The following is a 24,693-nucleotide window of genomic DNA, read 5'->3' on the forward strand; positions in this document are numbered from 1 at the left end:
GATAAATGTCCTTAAATGTCCGTTAAAGACTCCGTGTCTGCAGCTCCATGATGTTGTTTTCATGAATCAGGCGTTTCTGAAGGAGGTGATGAAGAGGTCTCACTCTGACTTATTTTCACCATCCGAGGAACGGAAGCTTGTCTGAACCAGGCGGAACCGTCAATATAAAGACATCCTCCTACAAATACACCATCTTTGCTGCAAGACGGTGCCTTACGAGGGTCAAAAGTCACGCGGGTCCTCATTGAAAGAGATATGGCGCAGAGGAGGAAAGAATGACATGAAATAATGTAAAATTTAAAGTATTTATGAATATAAAAAGACAGTTATTCAAAGATTATGAAATAAAAAGAAAATAATAAAATGTAATATAATGAAGTAAAATTTCATGACGAGAAAAAGGAATGAAATGAAAACAAATCAAAGGGAAATAAACAGAAATGTATTAAAATGAAGACGATCTGACAACAAAATATTAAAATGCATCAACTTAAAAATCATCAAATAGTCAGACTAAATAAAGATAAATACAAATAAAAAGGACAAAAATGGTGTCATCCAGTAAAAAACTTCTGCTATCATTGTATGGATGTATTTACAGTATATGTTATCATTAATATTGTTTCTAAATGTCATGGTGAGACTGTTTAGACGGGTCCTCATTGAAAGAGATATGGCGCAGAGCAGGAAAGAATGACATGAAATAATGTAAAATTTTTAGTATTTATGAATATAAAACGACAGTTATTCAAAGATTATAAAATAAAAAGAAAATTGAAAATAATAAAATGTAATATAATGAAATCAAATTTCTGAAAATAAAAGACAACCTGATGCTGAGAAAGCTTCGGGTAACATTGTTGAACTACTGACACCTAGTGGTCAGAGCTGGAGATAGCAGTCATCTCACTGGAACTCCAAACTGCATCTGTATACATTGTGTAATACGAGCGTTCTGCTGGGAAGAAGTCAGAAATGCTTCTTCCTGCAGTAAGAAAACCATTTCTGTTCATCCAGCAAAGCTTCCAGATACTAATAGAAAGAGTTTTTAATCTTTTTTTTCCTCACAGATTCTTGTTATTGTGGCACATTACAACTTTCAGAGGAAATGAGTTCTGAACTGTGGCTTTTAAAGTCTGAAGTTTGGCCCAGAAGAGGCTCTCTCTGTCCGTTCAGACGCAGCGAGTGCGTTGCAGCCATTTCATGTTGGGAATTCTTCCTGCTCCTGGTGATCCTGCTGATGTTTAGACAGAGCAGATGCTGAGACGAACACTGCAGCACACCGGTAACAGTGGAACAGTTCATATTCAGGGTGGGAGGGCTTCTGAGCAGCGGACCGACTGGTGTCGCGGCCGAGCTGCTCCTCAGTGTGAACGCGCTCGTGAAGCGTGCGCTGACCTGCTGATGGGAAGCTTTTCTCACAGTGTCCACAGCTGAAGGATTTCTGTCTGCGCTGGACTGTTTGCTGTCTTCTGAGGTCCGCTGCAGTGGTGAATGATGAGCCACCCTGCTGACAGCAGTCCTGTTCACCACTGGGACGGTGCCCACAGGGCTCAGAACTGGCTCCATCTGAGCCGCTCTGCTTCTGAAACAACAAAGACACAAAGACAGGGAAGGTCAGGGTCTCCTGCTGCTTTTTACAATGAACACAGCGGCTCTGAACTCAACCAATACCACCGAAGAAGAAGACAGACATCTGCCAATGTTGTAGGAAACTGAAAGCTAAGAGTTTGATTTCAGTCTAATATCTGGAGGTTAAAACTAGAAGTTGGGAGCATTCAGTTAGAAAACAGATCACAGTTTGATGCCTGATGAAGTCAAATTCCTTCTTAGCACAAAGAACAAATACTTTCCACAATTTTTCTGAGGAAATGTCCTGATTTCTGCACTTTGGGCTGCGTTTACTTTACTGATTTATCTAAATGAAAGCAAACTGTGGTGCTTCTGCTCTGTTAGTGCCAATAATCTGGCATCGAAATCCTAAACCAAACCAAACAAGCAAACAGAGACCGCTTGAAGAGGCGTTTTAGTCGAGATGGAGATATGAAAGCAGCACGGTCCAAAGACGTCCAGGAGTTCAGAAACATCTCTAGGATGCGCTGGGATGCATCATCAGTGATCTTCCTGGGGTCACAGTTAGCTCCGACATGATCACCCGCTTGGTGGCGTCTGAGTGAATAAGCAAGTCTGTCTGTCTCGTCTTGTCTGGGTGATGTGTTCAGGGACCTTTAGCTGTTTTCCAAGGTCCACTTTCAGCTGCCAATCTGAGGCTGTGGACAGCCAACATGCATTTGTTTGCGGGCAGGATGGAGGCTTCTCTCCAGCCCTAAGAAAGGGGATGGGATTCTTCCTGGGGCGGTGTTTGCTAGAGAGAATAGCTGAGGTGGCTTCTTCTGCAGCTGCCTTCAGCACCTGGGCCATTTGTTTGTGGGCGGGAATGGGGCAAACATACAGAACAGATTCTTGATTTTAGACGTCAGTCAGTTCTAAACCTAGGAGCCGTGTTGCTCATTAGAGGTCAGCATAGGCATCAGAACCACATATTATCTTGATTTGTGTCCGTCCAGTTGCTGGATGTGGTCACTGAGTCCATTTGTAGTGCCATCAACAACAGGAAACTCTTCAAACCATCATCCCACCAGATAACATTCATTAGAACAGGAGAACATCCCAGCTCCTGGCAGAATACTCAAGCAGATGCGGGTGGACCTGGGGAAGCAGCTCAGATTTACTAAAGACATCAGAGAAAAGGCTTAGACTGGACCTTATGCTTTTTGCAAAAACATCGAAACAGGTGGTCCTGGATGATGGGGTTTAACCTGAAAGACCCAAAACCCTGTATGACCCAAGGTACTATCACTGATGATGTATACAAGAGTATCAAGAGATGCACGTTACAACCATGATAAGCTTTCTTGGCCAGGGAACTCCAGCATTAGGATGGTGGATGACCATGAGTAAACCAGGATCAACTGGAGGGAAAGCTGACAGATGCATCCGGGTCGGAAGGGGCAGCAACTCAACCTGCAGCTTTTGTGTGGGAGGACGCAAACCTGCATTAAAAACTCCCAAAGAAACATAACCCAAAGAGAGGCCAAGAGGAGATGAAACTGAGCACCCCGAAAGACAGATAAGCAGGCAACAACCCATGCGATCACACAAATTACATCAAAACAACTTAATGTATGTGGCAAGACCTCCAAACACTCCCAAAGCCTGAAATCCACCAGGGCGAGATGAAATTGCAGGGAAAGGTGACATGAGGAGCCGTGCCGGGAATCTGGCTAGAAAAGCAAGAACCCCCAAGCCCTGAAAGCTCAAGCAACAGGTGCTTTAAAACACCAGCCATGGTTAAAGGGGCTTCCAGGAGGCAAAGGGAAGGAAGGGCACAAATTTGATCATCTGGATGGTATTCTGGAAGCTACCAAGAAGGACATGGCAGACAGAAAACTCCAGGGAACGACAAACACGCCTGCCAGCATTGCCACAAAAAGGTTTGGTTTGGTAGAGGAGGGATCAAAAGACAGAATTCCAAGAACAAATCCTCCAGTTGAAACAAGAACTGCTTTTGAGGAAATAGCTGAAGTGGAAGGTGGAAAGATGAGAAATCCGAACTAAAAGGCATCCTGAGGAATAAACTCCTGACCCTCCAACGAGCAGGCTGTCATAAGAACCGGACAATGGAAAAAATAAAAACACATCGGGCTGCTTTTGGATTTACCAAACAGGTGCTATGTCAGTGACGTGGGGGGCACATCGCCTCACCGGAATAGGGGATGGACAACGATCTCAACACCACCTACAGAAACTAAACTAGGGAGAAAGACCTCAGAGAATATAAAGTCCTGATCAGTCCACCTGCACCAACCAGAGACTTTAATATCAAAGGAGTTAACTGAAAGGAAATCCAATCAGTGGTCAAGACTGTTAGAACAAGATCAATGCCAGGACCCTATGGACTGCTATACCAGATGTATAAGAGGTGTTCTAAACTATAAGTGCATCTGTGGAAGATCCTGAGGAGGATTCGGAGGAGGGGAAAGGTGGTCCTTCAGTGGGTAGTCAAGCAGAAACCATGTCAACCAAGACCTGGAGGGATAACCAGAAGCAGCCAAAAGTTCTGGCCTTTCAGGAGAATTTAAAGCCAGGATATACCAACATGACATCCTACTCAGGAAATTGTGCCCACTGCTGGTGTGACTTTCCACTGTGGATTAACTAAAGAGTGGTACGAGTATGGCCTTATACGGCAACAAAAGCAAGCTGATGCTCCCCCTCAGCAGTCAGGTGGGAGCTGGTCCTTCAAAGAAGAGTTCAATATCAGCAGCAAAAAGGAGGCGCTCCAGTACGAGAAGTCCAGCGATCACAAAGTTTAACAACCTTCCATGTAAGTGAGGCCCAGGAGAAAGGGGAGGGCGCAGAAGGCAGTGGGCCATTCAGAGTCAAGACTATAGCCGCACTCAGACAGAGCAGTTCTAAGGACGGTCCACCTCAAATTTCCTTCTAATAACTGCCCTTCCCCAGGGGACCTGTTTAATTTTGCATTCACACATGAGTTGGGACCCTGATAGGGACTGATGCGACGCAGCCGTCTGCGACAGCGACGTCTTACTTTAGCGCCACATTCAACAACAAAACAAAACCAACGAAAAGTAAGGAGAGAAGAAAAAACACCAGCAAGAAGCTAACATGGAGAGCGGGGAGGCCACCGTGTTCATGGTCTGCATGACGGATGTCAGATGTGTTCCTATGGAAACCAGAACAGACCCAGCTCCTGCTTCTGAAGAGTGCAGACGTGTCTCTGCTTCCTCCTGCTGCTTATCGCTTTATTTGCTTTTAAATCATTTTACTTCTTTCCACAAGTCTTGGATATAATTTTATTCTTTTTCTTTTAAGTGAACCAAGACTTTTTAAAATCATTTTTATTCTTTTTACATCTTATCTGACGAGCCAGCGCCTACAATCCTTTCAACATGCCCTGTGAAAGCTGTCGGATATATCAACAAGAAATTTGGGTGCTACAAGTAAGGATTTTTGCCTTAGAAACTGAAATGGGACTTCATGAAACGCTCCCAATGGAATCCAGTGGTAAGAAGTCCACATTTACTTCCAAAGGAAAGGGTGAAAAAACTGCTACTTCCAACTTAAAGCTAAATGATACTGTGTCTTTTCCAAGACTCTGTAAAGGCACGTATGATGGACTTGGTGCAAAGCCGAAGAATCGTCAAACTGTTGGTATCAACAGAGAATATGTAACATCACCCGGAATAAAGTTAACAAACAGATTTTTACCACTGTCAGAGCCAAATGTGACTGAGTGTAACAGACAGAGAGACGGTACAAAGCAGCAGATGGACAGAGAAACTGTGCCGAGTGTCAAGGTCAAAGATACTCTTGTGCTTGGAGACGGAGCCATATCTAATATAAACATAAACAGAATGGTTACATGCAGCTATCCAAGTGCCACTGTCTCTGACATCACAAGATTACTACCAGAGGTACTGGCAAAACACCAAGGGGTGAAACAGCTGATTGTGCACGTGGGTGCAGTGGACATCAGAGAGAATCAGTCTGAAATCTTAAAAAAAGACTTTGAGAAACTTTTTGAGAGTCTTGATAAAGTGACAATACCAACATTCATAAGCGGACCTCTCCCAAACATCGACAGGAGGATCAACAAATTCAGCCGGCTGCTTCAGTTGAACACATGGCTGTCCAAAGTCTGTGAGTCCAGAGGACCTCATTTCATCGAGAACTTTAATCTTTTCTGGCAAAGAGATGATCTCTTTCAAAGAAAAGGCCCACACCTGAACAGAGGTGGAGTGAGACGACTGACGGATAATCTTCTCCACGCTCTGGGGCATCAGAAGGGGCCAGGACCAGGACCAGGACCGGGTCCTGTGCTGCCGCAGAGAGAGAAGACGAGCCAGAGAAGAGCTCCTGCCTCGCCACCCAAGGACCCAGCAAAGGATTCAGCCACAGCAGCCACAGCAGCACCTCCAGCATCCCGAACACAGGATTCAGCAGCTCCACCATCGCCTTCACCACGGGCCTCACCACAGGCCTGGGACCCACCTGCTGCATCTACACCCTCCAGAGATGTTTCACCATCGTTCTCTTCTCCACCGTCACCCAGGAGACTTCCTGATCACCTTGAAAGCTTGGTGAAATCGGGGATTAAAATGGTTCCTCTCACGCCAAACATGGCAAGATCAAGAATTCTATCCTCAAAGAAGCATCGAGCCCCTCTCCCTCCCCAGCTTACTCCATCGACCAAAGCCCCCCCAGCTTGGCCCCCACCACCGGTGCCCACAGCTGTCATTTCCAACAGCGTCAATGCTGTTGTCTAGGACGCTAAGGGCCTCTGTGTTGGTAAACACCATCTCAACCAGAGGTCCAAGGATGGAGTGAAGAGAGGTACAATCAGACTGTCCAATCAGAGAAATCTTATCCATATCCCTTGCAAGAACACAGCATCCAGTTCAACTATAACTAATCTCAAACACGCAGTACTCAATGTCAGATCTTTAAGTAACAAATCATTCCTGATAAATAGTTTTATTTCCTCTCACAATCTTGATTTTATGTTTTTAACTGAGACGTGGCTCGACAAAAACACAGCAAATGCAGTCCTGATTGAGTCTAGTCCACCTCACTTCAATTTTGTGTCTGAAACAGGAGAAAACCAGAGGGGTGGGGGTGTTTGTGCCATGTTCAGGGACAATATACCCACCCACAAGTTGTCATTTGGGTTTGTGTCATTCAAAATGGAGATTAAACAATCTTCCATACTTTATATCACCATTTATAAACCACCACAGAATTGTTTTATTGATGATTTTACTGAACTACTTTCAATTGTGTGCACTGCTTTTGACTGTTTAGTCATAACAGGGGACTTGAATGTGCATGTGGACGTAGCGCATAACAAGGAAGCTAAAGAGCTCACTGCTGTCCTTGAAATGTTTGGTCTAACTCAGCATGTGACTGAGCCCACCCACAACAGAGGGCACACTCTTGATGTGCTCATTTCAAGGGGTGTTGTTATTTCAAACGTGAATGTTGTGGATGTTGCTTTATCTCACCATTTCTGTGTTTTCTTCGACCTATTTACTTTACCCAAAACACCAGCTGGGTCTGCAGTTGTTCGGGGAAGACTCATAAATGACAGAACAGGGACACAGTTTATGGAAATGATTAGGTTTGAGAACACCCTGTGTTCTGATGTTGATGATCTGTTGAACTCTTACACATCAAGTCTCTTAAATGTTTTGGATACCATTGCTCCTGTCAAGGTTAGAATGGTTAAAAGTAGGCAAAGGGCGTCATGGAGGAAAGAAGAGTCGGTCAGGGCTCAGAAAAGGGAGTGCCGGAGAGCCGAACGGAAATGGCGCAAGTCAAAGCTCCAGGTTCATTATGAGACTTACAAAGAAAAGCTATGTGTGTTCAACCAGACTTTGCGTAGAACGAGGGAGAGTTATTTTTCTGAAATCATCAAAAACTGCAGTAACAACTCTCGTGTCCTGTTTGCTACAGTAAACAGATTAACAAACCCTCCAGTTTCACTGCCTTTAGAACTCATTTCTTCATCCAAGTGTAATGAGTTTGCAATATTCTTTAATGACAAAGTTCAAGGCATTAAAAATGCAATAATTTCCACAACACAAATAACTACTCTGCAGCCAGCTAGACACCTAGAGCTGACACATTTCACACCTGTTACTGACTAAACAGTCAGAGACCATCTGCAGTCTGAGTTCATCAACGTGCTGCCTTGATGAGTTGCCCACTAGATTCCTAAAGTCTGTGCTGAGCAGTTTGTTACCACAACTTGCTCATCTAGTCAACATCTCACTCCAGACTGGAACATTTCCAAAGGCCTTAAAAACTGCTGTCATTAAGCCTCTTCTAAAGAAGAGCAATCTTGATGCCACAGTACTGAACAACTACCGGCCCATATCAAACCTGCCATTCTTAGGCAAAGTCCTAGAAAAAGTTGTATACCAACAGCTTAGTGACTTTCTCCTGTCTAACAATGCTTTTGATACTTTCCAATCAGGCTTTAGGCCCCACCACAGCACTGAGACAGCTCTGATCAAGGTGACAAACGACATCCGCCTGAACACAGATGCAAGCAGAGTCACAGTCTTAGTTCTGCTGGACCTGAGTGCTGCCTTTGACACAGTTGACCATGCGATCTTATTACAGAGGTTAGAAGACTGGGTGGGAATCTCTGGTCGTGCTTTAAACTGGTTCAAGTCCTATCTGGAGGACAAGAAAATTTTGTTGAAATTGGTAACTGTGTCTCAGACCAAATGGCTATGACCTGTGGGGTTCCCCAGGGGTCAATCCTGGGACCCCTATTGTTCAATCTGTACATGCTTCCACTAGGCCAGCTAATACGCAGCTATAATGTGTCCTACCACAATTATGCAGATGACACTCAGATCTACGTGTCACTGACAGCAGGAGAACACGGGCCTGTAGATACACTGTGTCGCTGCATCGAACAGATCAGTGTGTGGATGCAAAACAATTTCCTCCAGCTAAACTCAGACAAAACTGAAATCATTGTCTGTGGCCCACAGAAACAAAGAGAAAGTGTTATCAGTCACCTTGAGACTCTCTCTCTAAAACCTAACTATCAAGTTAGAAATCTCGGGGTAATATTGGACTCAGACCTGAACTTTAACAGCCACATTAAATCTGTAACATCAGCAGCTTTTTACCATCTAAAAAACATTGCCAGAATCAAAGGAATAGTGTCTAAAGCAGACTTAGAGAGACTGATCCATGCGTTTGTCTCCAGCAGGTTAGACTGCTGTAACGGCCTGCTCACTGGGCTCTAAACGGGCTGTAAGACAGCTGCAGTACATCCAGAACGCTGCTGCTCGAGTCCTGATAGAACCAGGAAATACGACCATATTAGTCCAGTGCTCAGGTCTCTGCACTGGCTTCCTGTCGCTCAGAGAATAGACTTTAAAACAGCTCTGCTCGTGTACAAGTCTCTTCATGGTCAAGCACCAAAGTACATCTCTGACATGTTAGAGCCATATGAACCACCTCGGGCTCTGAGAACCTCAGGGAGGGGTCTCCTGCCTCAGGGAGGGGTCTCCTGCCTCAGGGAGGGGTCTCCTGCCCCAGGGAGGGGTCTCCTGCCCCAGGGAGGGGTCTCCTGCCTCAGGGAGGGGTCTCCTGCTGGTGCCCAGAGTCAGGACTAAACAAGCTGAGGCTGCGTTTCAGTTTTATGCTCCTAAAATCTGGAACAGTCTTCCAGAAGATGTGAGACAGGACTCAACTCTGACAATGTTTAAATCCAGGCTGAAAACAGTTCTATTTAGCTGTGCATATGACACCTGAAAGTATTTTATCTGCACTCTTCACTTTTTAATTAATTAATGATTATTTTAATGGGTTTTAAATTTCTTTCTTTTTTAATTTCTTTCTTTTATTTTTTTATACCTTTTTAATGGTTTTATTGCCTTCTTGTAATTTTATGTAGCTGTAAAGCACTTTGAATTGCCCTGTGTATGAATTGTGCTCTATAAATAAAATTGCCTTGCCTGAGGAGAAGGAGCTGAAATGGTTCCAGGAACTGAGGGCCGTGGTCAGTAGTTCCTGTATGTCCGAATGCAGGAAAAAAACATCGCTGTCCTTCTCCAATGGGAGCCTCTTGCCTACTTGCTCAGTTAAATCCTAAACTCATCAGGAGATGGGAAAATAAGTGTTTGATGTACATACCTCACAGTGATTCTTCTTGGATCGTCTCTTTCTGCCGTGGCTTTGTTGGTGACTCTGAAAGCCACGTGGAGTCGTTACATTTTCATCACACTGGGAATCACTGCATGCTTCTGCTCCATTGCAGACAAGCTGATGTTTTTTTAAGGCAAGGAAGTAACCAAAGGACTTCCCACACTGTCCACAACCAAAAGGTTTAATTCCACTGTGGATACGTTGATGTCTCATTAAGGTACCTTTCTGACTAAAAGGCTTCCCACACTGTCCACAAATGAAAGGTTTAATTCCACTGTGGATACGTTGATGTGATATTAAGCCATTTTTATCAGTAAAAGCCTTCCCACACTGTCCACAAATGAAAGGTTTAACTCCACTGTGGATACGTTGATGTGTTATTAAGGCACTTTTATGAGTAAAAGCCTTCCCACACTGGTCACAACTGAAAGATTTAACTCCACTGTGGATACGTTGATGTGATATTAAGCCACTTTTATCAGTAAAAGCCTTCCCACACTGGTCACAACTGAAAGGTTTAACTCCACTGTGGATACGTTGATGTTTTATTAAGACACTTTTATCAGTAAAAGCCTTCCCACACTGGTCACAACTGAAAGGTTTAACTCCACTGTGGATAAGTTGATGTGTTATTAAGACACTTTTATAAGTAAAAGCCTTCCCACACTGGTCACAACTGAAAGATTTAACTCCACTGTGGATACGTTGATGTCTTCTTGAGGCACTTTTATCAGTAAAAGCCTTCCCACACTGGTCACAACTGAAAGGTTTAACTCCACTGTGGATACGTTGATGTGTTATTAAGACACTTTTATCAGTAAAAGCCTTCCCACACTGTCCACAAATGAAAGGTTTAACTCCACTGTGGATAAGTTGATGTGTTATTAAGACACTTTTATAAATAAAAGCCTTCCCACACTGGTCACAACTGAAAGGTTTAACTCCACTGTGGATACGTTGATGTTTTGTTAAGGCACTTTTATCAGTAAAAGCCTTCGCACACTGATCACAACTGAAAGGTTTAACTCCACTGTGGATAAGTTGATGTGTTATTAAGACACTTTTATAAGTAAAATCCTTCCCACACTGGTCACAACTGAAAGGTTTAACTCCACTGTGGATACGTTGATGTGTTATTAAGGCACTTTTCTGAGTAAAAGCCTTCCCACACTGGTTACAAATGAAAGGTTTAACTCCACTGTGGATACGTTGATGTGATGTTAAGTGACTTTTCTGGTTAAAAGTCTTCCCACACTGGTCACAGCTGTGTGGTTTCCCTCTTTTTGCTGTTTTTGACAGAGCTTCATCATTATCCTGAAGGGAATTAGGTTCCACTATGTTTGGGCTTTTAAACTCCTAAAGAGACAAAAAAGAGAGACAATGAAGAACAAAGTTTATATGTAATTAGCATCTCAATAACATGAGCCAACTCCTTCTCACTGCTATTAGAAATAAACACCTCTGTAATAACAGATCTATGACACAAAATGACTGAAATTTACCAGACTAACATTGAAATATCCTGAATTCATATATCTTTGGTAATATCTTTATATAGATTATTCACTGATCCTGTAACAGAGTCAAACTGAATACTGAATGAATTTGTAGTTACACAGTGGGATACTGCACATATCTCCATTCAGATCTGCCATCAGGAGGACTCTGATGGAACCTACAACACTGAGGCAGGTAAACTACCTGTTAAATATTGATAACTGAAGATCATCCCATCAGAAACAGGGATATCAGAGCATCATGGTTCATCCTCAACTCCGAAACCTAAACATTCTCCCTCTTCAGAGGTCTGTAGCACTAACACAGCTGACCGATATGTAATCGGCCAGAATACATTTTTGGGAACTGTATCATAATGAAACCGTCTCACCTCTTCTGAAGAAGCCATTTTCCATCTGTAGCGGTTGAGTTGAGAAAACAAAATGTCTGCCAACGTTCCTCCTGCGTCACCTGTTGAGCCCACTGAGCACCTGTAGCATCAGATATTCATTAGCCCCCATCATTGTTTCATGTTCATCAGCCAAAACAGTATGTTGGACAAAGACAGTCTGGGAGAGGACCTTTAAGTTCAAGATCCTTTGGGACAGATAGGATAAAGTGAAAAAGCACACTCTCCTTATTTTAAGGATAACATAAATCCATTACATTCCACTCAGTGGAGGTCAGGTTGTGGAGGGAACATGTCCAGTTGGGACCTGATATATTATCAAATGACCAGTCCACTCCCTTTATTGAGCTGTTAGCGTTCCCCTGATGGACACGCAGTTCTCCATATAACACTGGTGTTAAGATCTACCGGTGAAACTACAGTATCTGAGAAAGATGTTTCATAGGCGTCGTTTTTGGGGATCAAAGGTCAAAAATGTTCACGTGAGGAAGCAGACTGCAAGAAAGCTGGAGAGACAGTGGCGTTCCTCTAATTTAGAAGAGTCTCAATTAGTCTGGAAAGATAGTTTAATAATTTATAAGAAAGCCCTTCGTAAAGCTAGAACTGCTTATTATTCATCATTGATAGAAGAGAATAAGAACAATCCCAGGTTTCTCTTCAGCGCTGTAGCCAGGCTGACTAAAGCCCTATTGGGACGGGACTAGTTCAATGGGGGGACGTATGGTAATGTTGGTTAACCAGACGACGCCAGGGAGAAGAAATGACCAATTCAGACGGGACAAGAAATCCCTGTACTATTCATCTAACATGGGAGGAGGAGTTGGTTACGCACAACCGTCACATCCTGGATGCTATGCACGTCTTCATTTCACTTCCGTAAACCCCATCTGTACACAGACATGGCGCCGACCAGGTAAAAGGATGTGACGACATATTCCGTACTTATTACCGAAGGTCGCATTCACACGAGAATAGTATTACCTACGGTAGATACTCCGGAACGTTTCACAGGAGGTAGAATTCTCAACAAAGTTTACCGACATACTCCGCTATCTTTACTGACATGGCGCGTTCGGACGGGACTAGATTTCCCGGTTATTATTACTTTACCCCAGGTCCCCCCATTAAACTAGTCCCGTCCGAATAGGGCTTAAGAGTCCGAGCTCTGCTGAGCCAGTTATTCCTTTAACTCTCAGCAGTGATGATTTCATGAGCTTCTTTATCAATAAAATTGTTTCTATCAGAGAGAAGATTGATGGAGTCCTTCCCACTATTATCAGTGATGTATCATCAGGTACAGCAGCTTTAGAAGTATCTTTAGAACCTGATTTGTATTCAGACGGCTTCTGCCCAGTTGATCTCTCTGAACTAACAACAGCAATAGTCTCTTCTAAACCATCAACTTGTGTTTTAGACCCAATCCCAACCAGACTGTTCAAGGAGGTTTTCCCATTAATTGACACTTCCATATTGGATTTGATCAATCTGTCTTTGTTGACAGGATATGTACCTCCAACCTGTTGTTGGTGTGACTGCAGGAGCAGCTTCATTCTGTCTGTGTTTCTGCATTAAAGCACACAGCAGAGGTCCAGCTGCTGATGGCAGCTAACGCAGCTAAACACAGCGGGAAGCTTCCAGCATGGTGGCCGCTGTTCGGTTCGGCTCCGGTGTTATGCCGAGAAATGCGTCCCCCGGACAGGGGAACGCGCATCGCTCGAACTCGGGACAGCCTGAGGAACTCATTGTGTACAGCTGATCCCCACTTTGCTTGCTGCAGTCGTTTCTTTGATGGTTTATGGAAACTTTGATTGAATTTGTACTTCCACTTGTTTGCTTGGTTTAGCATTTTGAGTTAGCCGACTCTAGTGTTTCCACTCAGTGGTTTGTGTGGTTAGAGTCAGGACCATATCAAACACTGTCGCTGCAGTTTCATTCTTTTGATTCTCCTAAAATAATTTTGTTCTATTTCTATTTTGTTCTATTAAGTCATGACAGAAACTTTGATTCACTCGCTTAGTGAATTTTTTTTATAGTAAATGTAAATCTTTGAAATTAGTACTATACCCTTTATTTATGTATTCATTATTATTTATGTATCAATTATTTATTTAATTATAATACAGTGAATATGTTTGATACTGAGTGAGTGAACAGTCAGGATGGCCCTGAGTTCAAGTGTACACGCCTTTGTCAGAAATTATGGATCAAAAGGATTTAACAGTTTGTTTGTTTGTTTTGTTTTTATATATATTGTTTGGGGGCTTTTTATGCCTTTAATGACAGGACAGTTGGAGAGAGACAGGAACGCAAGGGGCAGAGAGAGAGGGGAGACATGCAGCAAAGGGCCGCTCGCAGAGCCGGCCCAAGGCATATGCCAACTACGCGGTCGCTTAGGGCCCCCACGCCACCAGGGGGCCCCAAAGAGCACCGAGACGTTGTGATAAAAAAGTAAATATATACATGAAATTAAAAGAATATTGAATAATTTAAACGAAATTGTATTACATCAGAAAAAAAAAAAAATCAATTTTGACAAAATACTAATACTAGGTTAATTTATGGCTCCTGTTGGCTGCTGCCACCGATGGGCAAAATTATTTAAGTATTTTTTAATTACAACTTTATTTTTCTGTAAGATAATATGAATGTCATTTGATTCTATTTTGTATTTGGATTTTGAACATTTTGCACACCATTGCACATCTGAAAGAAATTAAACTATTTAACATGTTTACTATAAATGCAGTCTCCAGCCTGCTGATGTTACTTTCAAATAGTTAAATCAATGAGCCATACTTATACATCACTCTTTATGTAGAAGTTAATTAAACCATATTTATGAGTTTGCTATCCCTTTAAAGGTAGGGTAGGAGATCCTGGATTTTGAGTCCAGCGAAGCTACATTTTGAAAATACACAGGTCAAAAGTCCCAACCTCTTTCTTCAGAATTCCCAGAAGCCACGCCTCTAGAGTCCATGAACGTGCAATGCTTGTTCACGAGCACGAAGGTGCACGAGCGCTGTTCTGTCAGCAAGCATCGATCGTTGCCGAATTTAGTATTTAGTATATGCTAACTATACGTTTAATAATGCTAGGTGCTAGCCAAGCTGGCTCTAGTTTAGCTTCCTGCCAAGCTTCTGGACGCGTAATTCGTTCACGGAGCAGGGTACGTGCACAGGGGGAAGGAGGGGGAGGGGGAGCAGATTGCAGTTTGATAGACGCATCAGAATCCAAACATCGTTAACGGTCCGTTCAGTATGATTGGATAGTGTTTATCCTAATTTGTACGTTCTAGAAGCCACTAAAACTTTTCATTTTTGTGTCAAAACTTTTAATTAATTGGTTGCAATGGGGGTGTGAAGAGTGTTTCAAGCAATATGTAAAAAATGCTCCAGAAAAAGAACCCCTACCCCACCTTTAAACCATATTTATGAGTTTGCTATCCCTTTAAGGTTTAAAACAAGAATGACACTTGTATGATGTAAGATGATTACAAATAATGCTAATGATTGAGGGTCTGTTACACACATAACAGTGTAGCCTATGGAATAATGAGGCATCTGCAGCTGAGGTGGTGGTAGGGGGGCCCCAAATGAAATTCTGCTTAAGGCCCCATAAAGGCTTGGGCCGGCCCTGGCCGCTCGGTGTGGGACTCGAACCTGGCCAGCGACAGCGAGGACTGTAGCCTCTGTACATGGGGCGGCTGCTTCACCCACTACGCCACCGACCGCCCCAAAAGGATTTTACAGTTGAGTAAAATATGTGCACGCTCCGTATCATGGACGTCCTGTGTAGCAGGTATGCTAATAAAATGGAAATAGTGTGAAGAGTATATAGGTATAGGCTAGTATCAGAGATCTAGTATTCAACTCTCAGAGGAAGGAACAGGAGACTGAAGTTTGCTTTTTGTTGGTACCATATATTTTTTCCACAAAGTGCTTGTATGTACAGTAATATAAATTCAAGTAAATGGCCATTCAAAGTAACAGTTCATAGAAATTACAATGCAACTGCAGTTTAAACCTTGCAGTGCAAATATCAAAGTCCATTGCAACACAAAAACACAAATACCCTCCCAACAGCCCACAGTTCAGTTCATAAAGTCCATAAAAACCCACGTCTGAGTTTTGACTTGGATGTTAAAGTGCTGTGTGCTTTTGGCAAAAGGCCCGAGGTAGAGTGTGGGGCGAGAGTTATGGGTCTGGGCACAAGGAGCCCCCTACCAGCCCGGCAGGAGAGGACGATGCAGAGTTTCTAGGCTAGGCCTTCCTTTAGCTCGCCATCACATTGGAACCTGGCCTGTGACAAAGCACCAGAGTTTAGAGGTGCACCGAATATTCGGCAATCGAAAATATTCGGCCGAAAACGCAAAAAAAAAACACATTCGTCTTTGGGCCGAAAGACAAATGAGTGGCCGAATCGGAGGCCGAATAGTGGTGACGCAAAATTATCCACAGACAGTGGAGTCGACAGGACCAAAGTCATCTGTAAACTCTGCCAATATGCCGCTCATTGATTGGATGCGAGACTCCGGTTCTTTTCACAGATGTTTATTAACGCCACATCAACACCGTAGAACTAAATGTTCGAGAAAACAAAATAAAAGACAACATTAGTTGTTGTAATCATTAAATAAATAGCATTCTTAGCAGGTCGCTGGTACCAATAAATAATCAAAGTAATACTGGCCACTTTAGCTGCTTCTCAACCAACGGCAGAGTCATTCCCCAGAGGCAATCTGCAGGGTCAGAACTAGGATTCTTTAACTTCCACTTCTCCTCTGCATCACATTCACACAGTTACAGCAAACACCACGAAGTATGGAGTGATGAAATAAAAATAAACTAGCAGGTAACATCACGCTACAGGTGCTCCTCGGTCTCTGTGTGAAGCTCACGGAGCTAACCGGCGCTACTTCCTGTTTTACTTGTTTCAACATAAAAGCACGTATTTCAAAATACATTTTTAAAAAACTCCTGCATTTACAGCCAAGTTGAATTGTCTTCTCACCGTAGTAGTTTCAGTCTAAAATATCACTAAAAGGCAAAACACACAAACTACAAAAAATGCTGCCACTGTTCCTGAAGGAGCAGGTACCTAGACTCTATGCCAAAAAGGACACTCAGATAATTTGTTATATTCCATGTTTTTACATTTTTGTGGAACGCATTTATAATATGTTGTATTTTTTGTTGTTGTATGAAATGAATGAAAAAAACCCCAGAATGAATTGAAAATGGGAATTAATTAAACTTATCTCTAGTTATTAGTAATAACTTTTGAAGATTTCAAATAAACATTTATTTTCTTTGAAAAACATGTCTAAACATTTATTGTAAGGCGTAGATTTAAGCAATATTTAAAAATGGTGAAAAATCTAACTTTTGTTAACTTAACTGAACTGTAATATTCGGTTTCGGTATTCGGCCAAGTGATTAATTATTATTCGGTTTCGGTTTCGGCCACAAATTTTCATTTCGGTGCACCTCTACCAGAGTTCCTAATAAATCATAATGTACATTCTCAATATCAGTGTGCACAAGTTCAAATTAAATAGCACGGGTTGTACTATAATACATCAGAGAAGTTAATAAGGTTGTTAGCTGTAATTAAAATACATGAAAAATGTAAAGTGCAAAGTGAGACTTAAAGTGCTTAAGTGCATTCATAAACACCACACAACAATTGCACATGTACATACAATACGGCATTACATACTACACAAACGTGGACACGATCAGTGGTTTGGTGTAACCATAAATTGTAGTTGAACCCAACAAGTCAGGTAGCTAAGCGAGGCTAACCGAGCCCATACAAATGAATGAGAGCGGCTAATGCTAACGCGAATCGCTAACGCTTCAGACTCACCAGCTCCGTCTTTAACCGATCCCGTAAGGCTTTTCTGCTGTCTGCTCATACAGGGGACTCCTAAAATGTGAACGAGTTGAGATCAAGCAACCAGCAGCCATTAAAAGTGTTTAAACAGCGCAAATAGTGAACTGACCTGCAACCTGCTCTCGTTTGGCTTCCCCACTGCTCTTACCTGACAACACCTGTGGCAACCTTAAGACTGTGCCTGATTGGCCACATTGACCAATGACCAACATGTGAGCAAGGACCGCGGTGATTGGCTCAGAGTAAAAGCAGCGCAGAGACAAGGAAATAACGGGGCAAAGTAATACGGAGGGGTAAAATAATATGAAAACCATGTGGGTTACACCTGCATTTGCCATAAATTCTGTAATCCGGGCGCACTTTAAATGACCGCTGTGATTTAAAACGCTGAAAAATGAGTCTCTGCGGCTCCAAGAAAGAAAAACGTTGATAAAACACATCGTCGGTGAAGTGACCGATGCACATTATGGGTCAATATTTATGGGAAACTGCGTCGTAAATGTTAAAGTTGTTGTTTTTGTGCTCTGTCCCGCTAAGACGACAGGGGATGCATTTCTCTGCATAACACCGCCATGGCTCGCGTGAGCGCTGTTGATGACGTCACTGTCGTCTTAGCGGGACGGAGCACAAAAACAACAACTTTAACATTTACGACGCAGTTTCCCATAAATATTGACCCATAATGTGCATCGGTCACTTCACTGACGATGTGTTTTATCAACGTTTTTCTTTCTTGGAGCCGCAGAGACTCATTTATCAGCGTTTTAAATCACTGCGGTCATTTAAAGTGCGCCCGGATTACAGAATTTATGGCAAATGCAGGACGTCCATGATACGGAGCGTGCACATATTTTACTCTACTGTAAAATCCCTTTCATCCAAAATTTCTGACAAAGGCGTGTACACTTGAACTCAGGACCATCCTGACTGTTCACTCACTCAGTATCAAACATATTCACTGTATTAGAATTATATATTATATATATATGTATATATATATTAAATGAATACATAAATAACATAAATACATAAATAAAGGGTATACTACTTATTTCAAAGCTTTACATTTACTCTTAAAAAAATTCACTAAGCGAGTGAATCAAAGTTTCTGTCATGACTTTGAATTTTGCATTCTTCAGAAATAGAACAAAATTATTTTAGGAGAATCAAAAGAATGAAACTGCAGCGACAGTGTTTGATATGGTCCTGACTCTAACCACACAAACCACTGAGTGGAAACACTAGAGTCGGCTAACTCAAAATGCTAAACCTAGCAAACAAGTGGAAGTACAAATTCAATCAAAGTTTCCATAAACCATCAAAGAAACGACTGCAGCAAGCAAAGTGGGATCAGCTGTACACAATGAGTTCCTCAGGCTGTCCCGAGTTCGAGCGATGCGCGTTCCCGCGCCGGGGGACGCATTTCTCGGCATAACACCGGAGCCGAACCGAACAGCGGCCACCATGCTGGAAGCTTCCCGCTGTGTTTAGCTGCGTTAGCTGCCATCAGCAGCTGGACCTCTGCTGTGTGCTTTAATGCAGAAACACAGACAGAATGAAGCTGCTCCTGCAGTCACACCAACAACCCTCCAGCTCTGCATACAGATACAGAGAGTTCCTCTGTGGGGCCCACAGGGACACAGTTAGCAGCAGCTGGAAGCTAGCAGCAGATGCTAGCTAACAATGCTTTCTCATCAGCAGTGATGGACCAAGCCGGAGATGTGCACAGCGGAGCGCGCAGTAATGCATGTGTCCCGTTAATTCCTGTTAATTACTGGAAAACTTACCTGCGGCGCTGCTTCAGAGCTCCATAAAAACCAAGAAGACAAAAGTCTCTGGTGGTCTTCTGCTCTTTAGACCAGAGGGGCGCACACAGAGAGCAGCGCGCCCCCCACAGACTTCTGAAGAGAGGAAGGAATGCGGAAGTCACGTGGCTCACGGAGCCGCGCAACAGAGTTTTTTTTTTTTTTTAAGAACTTTATTTAAACAATATTAGTATACAACAAACCAACATATTGAAGTATACAATACAATACAAACAACCAGGGGTGATAATTAAATAAGAACATGCAAAGACGTACATATTGAAATTGTCCTTAGAGCCTTTTCATTTGTAGAGTCTGATATTGATTTGATATATATTTCCATATCTTTAATGAAAACAGCAAAACATGGTATTTTATTAGCAGATTTACATTTATGAATATAAAATTCAGCAAAGAGGATTAGCAGGTTTATTATAAAGAAACATTTAGCATCTTTTTTTTTAAATCTATAGACACAAAATAAAACATTTTCCCAGCATAAGGAAACTTTTTTTAAAATATGGTCATTAATAAACCTGCTAAACTCTGACCAGAACCTACGTGTGAAAGGGCAGAGCCAAAAGAGATGTATTAAAGTTTCAGGAAGATCCTCACAGAAGCTGCAATTAGTATTTATGTCTCTTTTAAATTTGATCATATAGTGTTTAGCAGGGTAAATTTTATGGAGAATTTTAAATGACACTTCCTTCACCTTGTTTATAATTAAATATTTATGGGGGATCATCCAAACTGTTTTCCAGTGGATATCTGGGATATAACGGCTCCAGTAAATTTCTACCGACGAACGAGAAATAATAGATTCTGGGAACAACCTGCGTATTCTTTTATTGCTCTTCCTAATCTCCTGTGAAAAACAGATTTTCCCCACAGATGACTCGGCTGGATCAGGGATACTGGGTGGAACAGATAGAGTATAATTAGTGTTTTTAAACAGCATTAAAGTGCCCGAAGGTAAAGCATCAACCACCATGGAGAACTCCTGGAAATTAATTGGAAATTTGCATATTGAACAAAATTCGTTGTAACTGAGAAGTTTACCTTCCTTATTAACCAGCTGAGCCACCAGTAGGATCCCATTTTGAACCCACGTTTCAAGATAGAGTGACCTGTTTCTAAAGAAAATGTCTCTGTTGTTCCAGATGAGGTATCTGTGAGGTGAGAAGTTATGTTTATAAATGAGCGTCCACGCTAAGAGCACCTGCTCATGGAAAGATGAGAGTTTTACAGGAAGTTTTTCAACATTGTAATTACAATTTAAAATGAAGTTAAAGCCACCAAAGCGCGAGAAAACGTGACCTGGTATGAGGTTCCAGATAGAGGTTGGATTTTTGAGGAAGTGTTTAGCCCATTTAATTTTGAATGTGTTATTTAAGGTAGAGAAATCGAGAAAGTTAAGACCACCTGATTCATAATTATTCATGATATAGTGTGTACGATTTTTCCATATAAAATTAAGAAGCATACGATCAATGTCTCTACAGATTTTGTTGTCTAAATGTGAGGGGAGAGCAGCATATGTCAGTCGGGATAATCCTTCAGCTTTGGAAAGCAACACTCTTCCTTTTAGAGATAAGTCCCTCTGAAGCCACTGGTTTAGCTTCTTTCTGGTTTTCTGTATAATTGGTGTAAAATTAGAGGAGCTTCTTAACTTTTGGTCTTTAGAGATTAAAATTCCCAAATAAGTAGCCTCTTGTTTAACAGGGATATTGCAAATAACATTAGCAGTACAATCTTTAATTGCTAGCAATTCACATTTTTTTAAATTCAAAAATAAACCGGATGCCTTGGAAAAAGCATTAACCACCTCTAAGGCAAGAGTGATCTGGTTTGCATTCCTTAGAAATATTGTGGTGTCATCAGCCAGCTGGCTGATTATAAGCTCTTTAGTAGCAATGCTGATTCCTTGTACAGGACTGTTGGAAACATGAGTTGTAAGGATTTGAGAGCAAAGTAAGAATAAATATGGTGAAATGGGACATCCTTGGCGAATGCCACGTTTCAGGTCAAATCTAGGGGTGGTGCCATTTGGCATTTTAATAGCACTGTTGCAATTGGAGTATAATGTTTTGACAGCGTTACAAAAAAAAAGGCCAAAACCAAATTTTTCCAAGGATTGAAAAATGAATTGATGTTCGATTGTGTCAAAGGCCTTATAAAAATCCAGGAAAAGAATAAAACTATCATCAGGCACCAAATATGAATAATCAAGTAAGTCTAACACAAGTCTGATGTTGTTAGAAATGTGTCTGTTTCTCATAAATCCTGGCTGAGTCTCGTCAATAACTGTATCCAAAACCTCTTTAATTCTGTTAGCAAGTATTGAAGCCATAATCTTATAATCATTATTGAGCAGACATATAGGTCTCCAATTATCAATAAAGAGTGGGTCTTTGTTTGGTTTTGGAATGAGTGTTATTAGGCCTTGAGTGAGGGTAGGAGGGAGAGTGTTGTTCTCTATACTTTCTAGAAATACCTGTAAGAGAAATGGAGCTATATGATTAGAGAACGATTGATAAAACTCAGCAGATAAACCATCTGTTCCGGGGGATTTATTGGGCTTCAGTGCATTGATGCATTTAGAAATTTCCTCCACTGTAAATGGGCTGTCACAGTAGTTTCTATCTTCTACATCAATAGGTTTTACATTTTTAATATTGTTAAGAAATGATACTGAAATCTCTTTATTATATTTTGAGCTGTATAAATTAGAGTAAAACTTGGCACAAAAAGTTGCAATTTGCTTAGGATTGTTGGAGATACTGTCATTGATATTTAGTTGGTAAATAGAGTTTATTTTTGATCTGTATTTTTCAAGCCTAAAAAAGTAAGCAGAATTTTGTTCTCCTTCTTCCAGCCATCGTTTCCTAGATCTAATAAAGGCCCCTTCAGCCTTGTGTTTATATAAGGCATCCAGTTTATTTTGCTGTTCTATTAAATTTAATTTATCTTCCTCCGGAACTTCTTCTGGGGATTTTAGGTAATAGGAGGTGATCTTGCTTATGACTTCTTCCTCTTCAGCTTTCTTCAATTTAGAAATCTGACTTCCATATCGTCTTAAAAATTTGCCAATTTCAAAATTGGAAAGTTCCCAATTGCTGCAGAAAGACCCTTCCTTGTTAGCCTTCTTCCAATAATAAATAATTAATTTATTAATATGAGCTTGAACTATTTCATGCTTTAGTAAAGAGTTATTTAGTTTCCAGTAAGCACATTTATAAGGTGTATTATCAGGAGTATAAATTTGGATGCTAATGTGAATAGCTCTATGATCAGTCAGAGGGGTGGCAAGTACGTTGACAGCAATGTTGTCTTTATTGATACATTTGGAAATAAGCCAAAAATCAATTCGGGATTGTCTGGATCCTGTTTTATTGCTCCATGTAAAGACTTTGTCATCTGGGAATTTTTCTCTCCATATATCTATAACATTAAATTTCTCCATAAAATGTTTTAAAGTGTCACAATATGAGGTCTGCCGCCCTGGAGGCCATCTGTCGATCGTATTGTCTAAGGCAATGTTAAAGTCCCCACCAATTAAAATGATTGAGTCTTGGTATTTGGAAAGCCATGAAGTAATTCTTTCTTCTAAAGATTCAAATAGTTTGTTGTTTTCCGTTTTATTATTATAACCATATATGTTAATTACAATAAAGGTATTGTTAAGGCATTCAATTACTGAGCAGATGTAGTGACCTAGGGTGTCGCAATCAGTATGTAATATAGTACCAGAAAAAATATTTTTAAGTGTAGCGACACCAGCGGAGCGCTCAGATCCGTGAGATAACCACATTTCATTTCCCCATTGTGATTTCCAGAAATGACTGTCAGTAGATGTAGAATGACTCTCTTGAAAGAAACAAAAATCTGTTTTAAGTTGTTTGGCAAATAAGAATAACGCTTTGCGTTTAGCTGTTTGTCTTAACCCCCTAGCGTTGAGAGATACTAATGATACGGACAAAGTTACTTGATAAGAATAACAAAGGATAAAGAACAAGAACTAAACTTTTAAAGGGTGTGTTAACAAAGAAAGGGGACCGAGAGCTGCACGCTTTAAGTAGTAAAGCGGTAAATAGCCTGACCAAATAATTACCATAAAAAAACAAAAACAAGGGAAAAATAGCACTTTTCTATCTATTTTGGTTTAACTATAGTATTTTAGACTCTTACACCAAGAACAAGGTAAGTCTTTATAACTAAATTATATATTGACTAAAGGTGAATATAAAATGTTAAAAAGGAACTAAAAGTGAAAGCAGAGTGTAGACCAGGCTCAAGGCGCCAAAGAGTTCGCGAAATGATCATTTTGAAGGTTTAGGTGAGTATGAAGGAGGGAAGACTTCTGTTCCACTGATAAAGCCACGACCTCCAACGAAGTAAGCTGGTTTGCCCTCCTTGCGAGCTTTGTCTGTTATGGGCCACAGTTTATTGCGTCGTTCTCTGTCATCCTTGGACAGGTCCTCAGTGAATCTCAGTTGGTTGTCCCTCAGGTACGAAGATGTCTTGGCTGCTTTCCATGTCGCATCTCTGAGGACTTTGGAGATGAACTGGATGATGATCCCTCTGGGTTTGGAGCTTCCTGGTCGTTTGGCTCCAAGTCGGTGCACGGTGTCGATAGCATCAGGCAGCTTGTGTTTATGTTCTGGTAGAACTGACTGGCAGATTTCTATCACTTTTCTTCGTATGTCTTCTCTCTCTGTTTCTTCAGCTCCTTGTAGCTTTAGATTCCACCTCCTAGAACATCTTTCCAACTCAGCAAGCCTCTGCTGGCAGTCGTCCACCCGACCTTCCTCTCTTGTTACTTTGTTTTCCAGGTCACTCACTTTCTCCTTCACATCATTCACTTCAGCGCATATAAAGTCCATAGTCTTTTTGAGACCCTCAATCTTTAGCGTGTTCTCCTTCACCATGCTCTCTAGGTTGTCCGAACGGGTGTTTATCAGCGCAGATAGACTGGATACTATCTCATTTGTAGCAGATGGGTCTGGATTGCTGCGTTCATACATCACCTTCTTCGGAGCTGGCGATTTCAGAGGAGTAACAGGAAGGGCAGGAAAGTCGTCAATTTCCTCCTCATTCAGTGTCAGAGTTAAGGGAGCAGCTGCGTAGTTGTGGCAGTTGTCAAATAACGCGTTGCCGGTTGTAGCGTTAGCCTCGTTAGCCGTCTCTGACGCAAGCCTGGACTTTGACGTTTCTAGACCTCTCTTCGCTCCTTTCTGGTTCGACATTCTGTCATAACTGGTATGTCTGTTATCTTTTGATGAATTATTAGTACTAGTGTTCATATAGTCAGGGTTTTACCGCGTTTTATGAGTT

General features: G+C 41.6%; 1 protein-coding gene across 1 annotated transcript; it reads right to left on the reverse strand.

Annotated features, from left to right (window-relative positions):
• Positions 1-291: 291 nt before the first annotated feature.
• On the reverse strand, positions 292-19,481 carry LOC142369899 (uncharacterized). Its single transcript, XM_075452309.1, has 4 exons — positions 19,342-19,481; positions 11,642-11,741; positions 9,742-11,109; positions 292-1,585 (listed from the first exon to the last, which is right to left on the reverse strand). The coding sequence occupies exons 2-4, from the start codon at positions 11,657-11,659 to the stop codon at positions 1,202-1,204; spliced, it is 1,770 nt and encodes a 589-aa protein (XP_075308424.1). The 5' UTR covers positions 11,660-11,741; positions 19,342-19,481; the 3' UTR covers positions 292-1,201.
• Between the last annotated feature and the right edge of the window lie 5,212 nt (positions 19,482-24,693).

Source organism: Odontesthes bonariensis, chromosome 20 (assembly GCF_027942865.1).
Source record: "Odontesthes bonariensis isolate fOdoBon6 chromosome 20, fOdoBon6.hap1, whole genome shotgun sequence".
NCBI lineage: Eukaryota > Metazoa > Chordata > Actinopteri > Atheriniformes > Atherinopsidae > Odontesthes > Odontesthes bonariensis.

Coding starts and splice junctions, on each gene's coding strand:
- LOC142369899 (XM_075452309.1), bottom strand. Junction 1,586..9,741: donor CCAAGAAGAATCACTGTGAG/GTATGTACATCA, acceptor TTGTTGTTTCAG/AAGCAGAGCGGCTCAGATGG.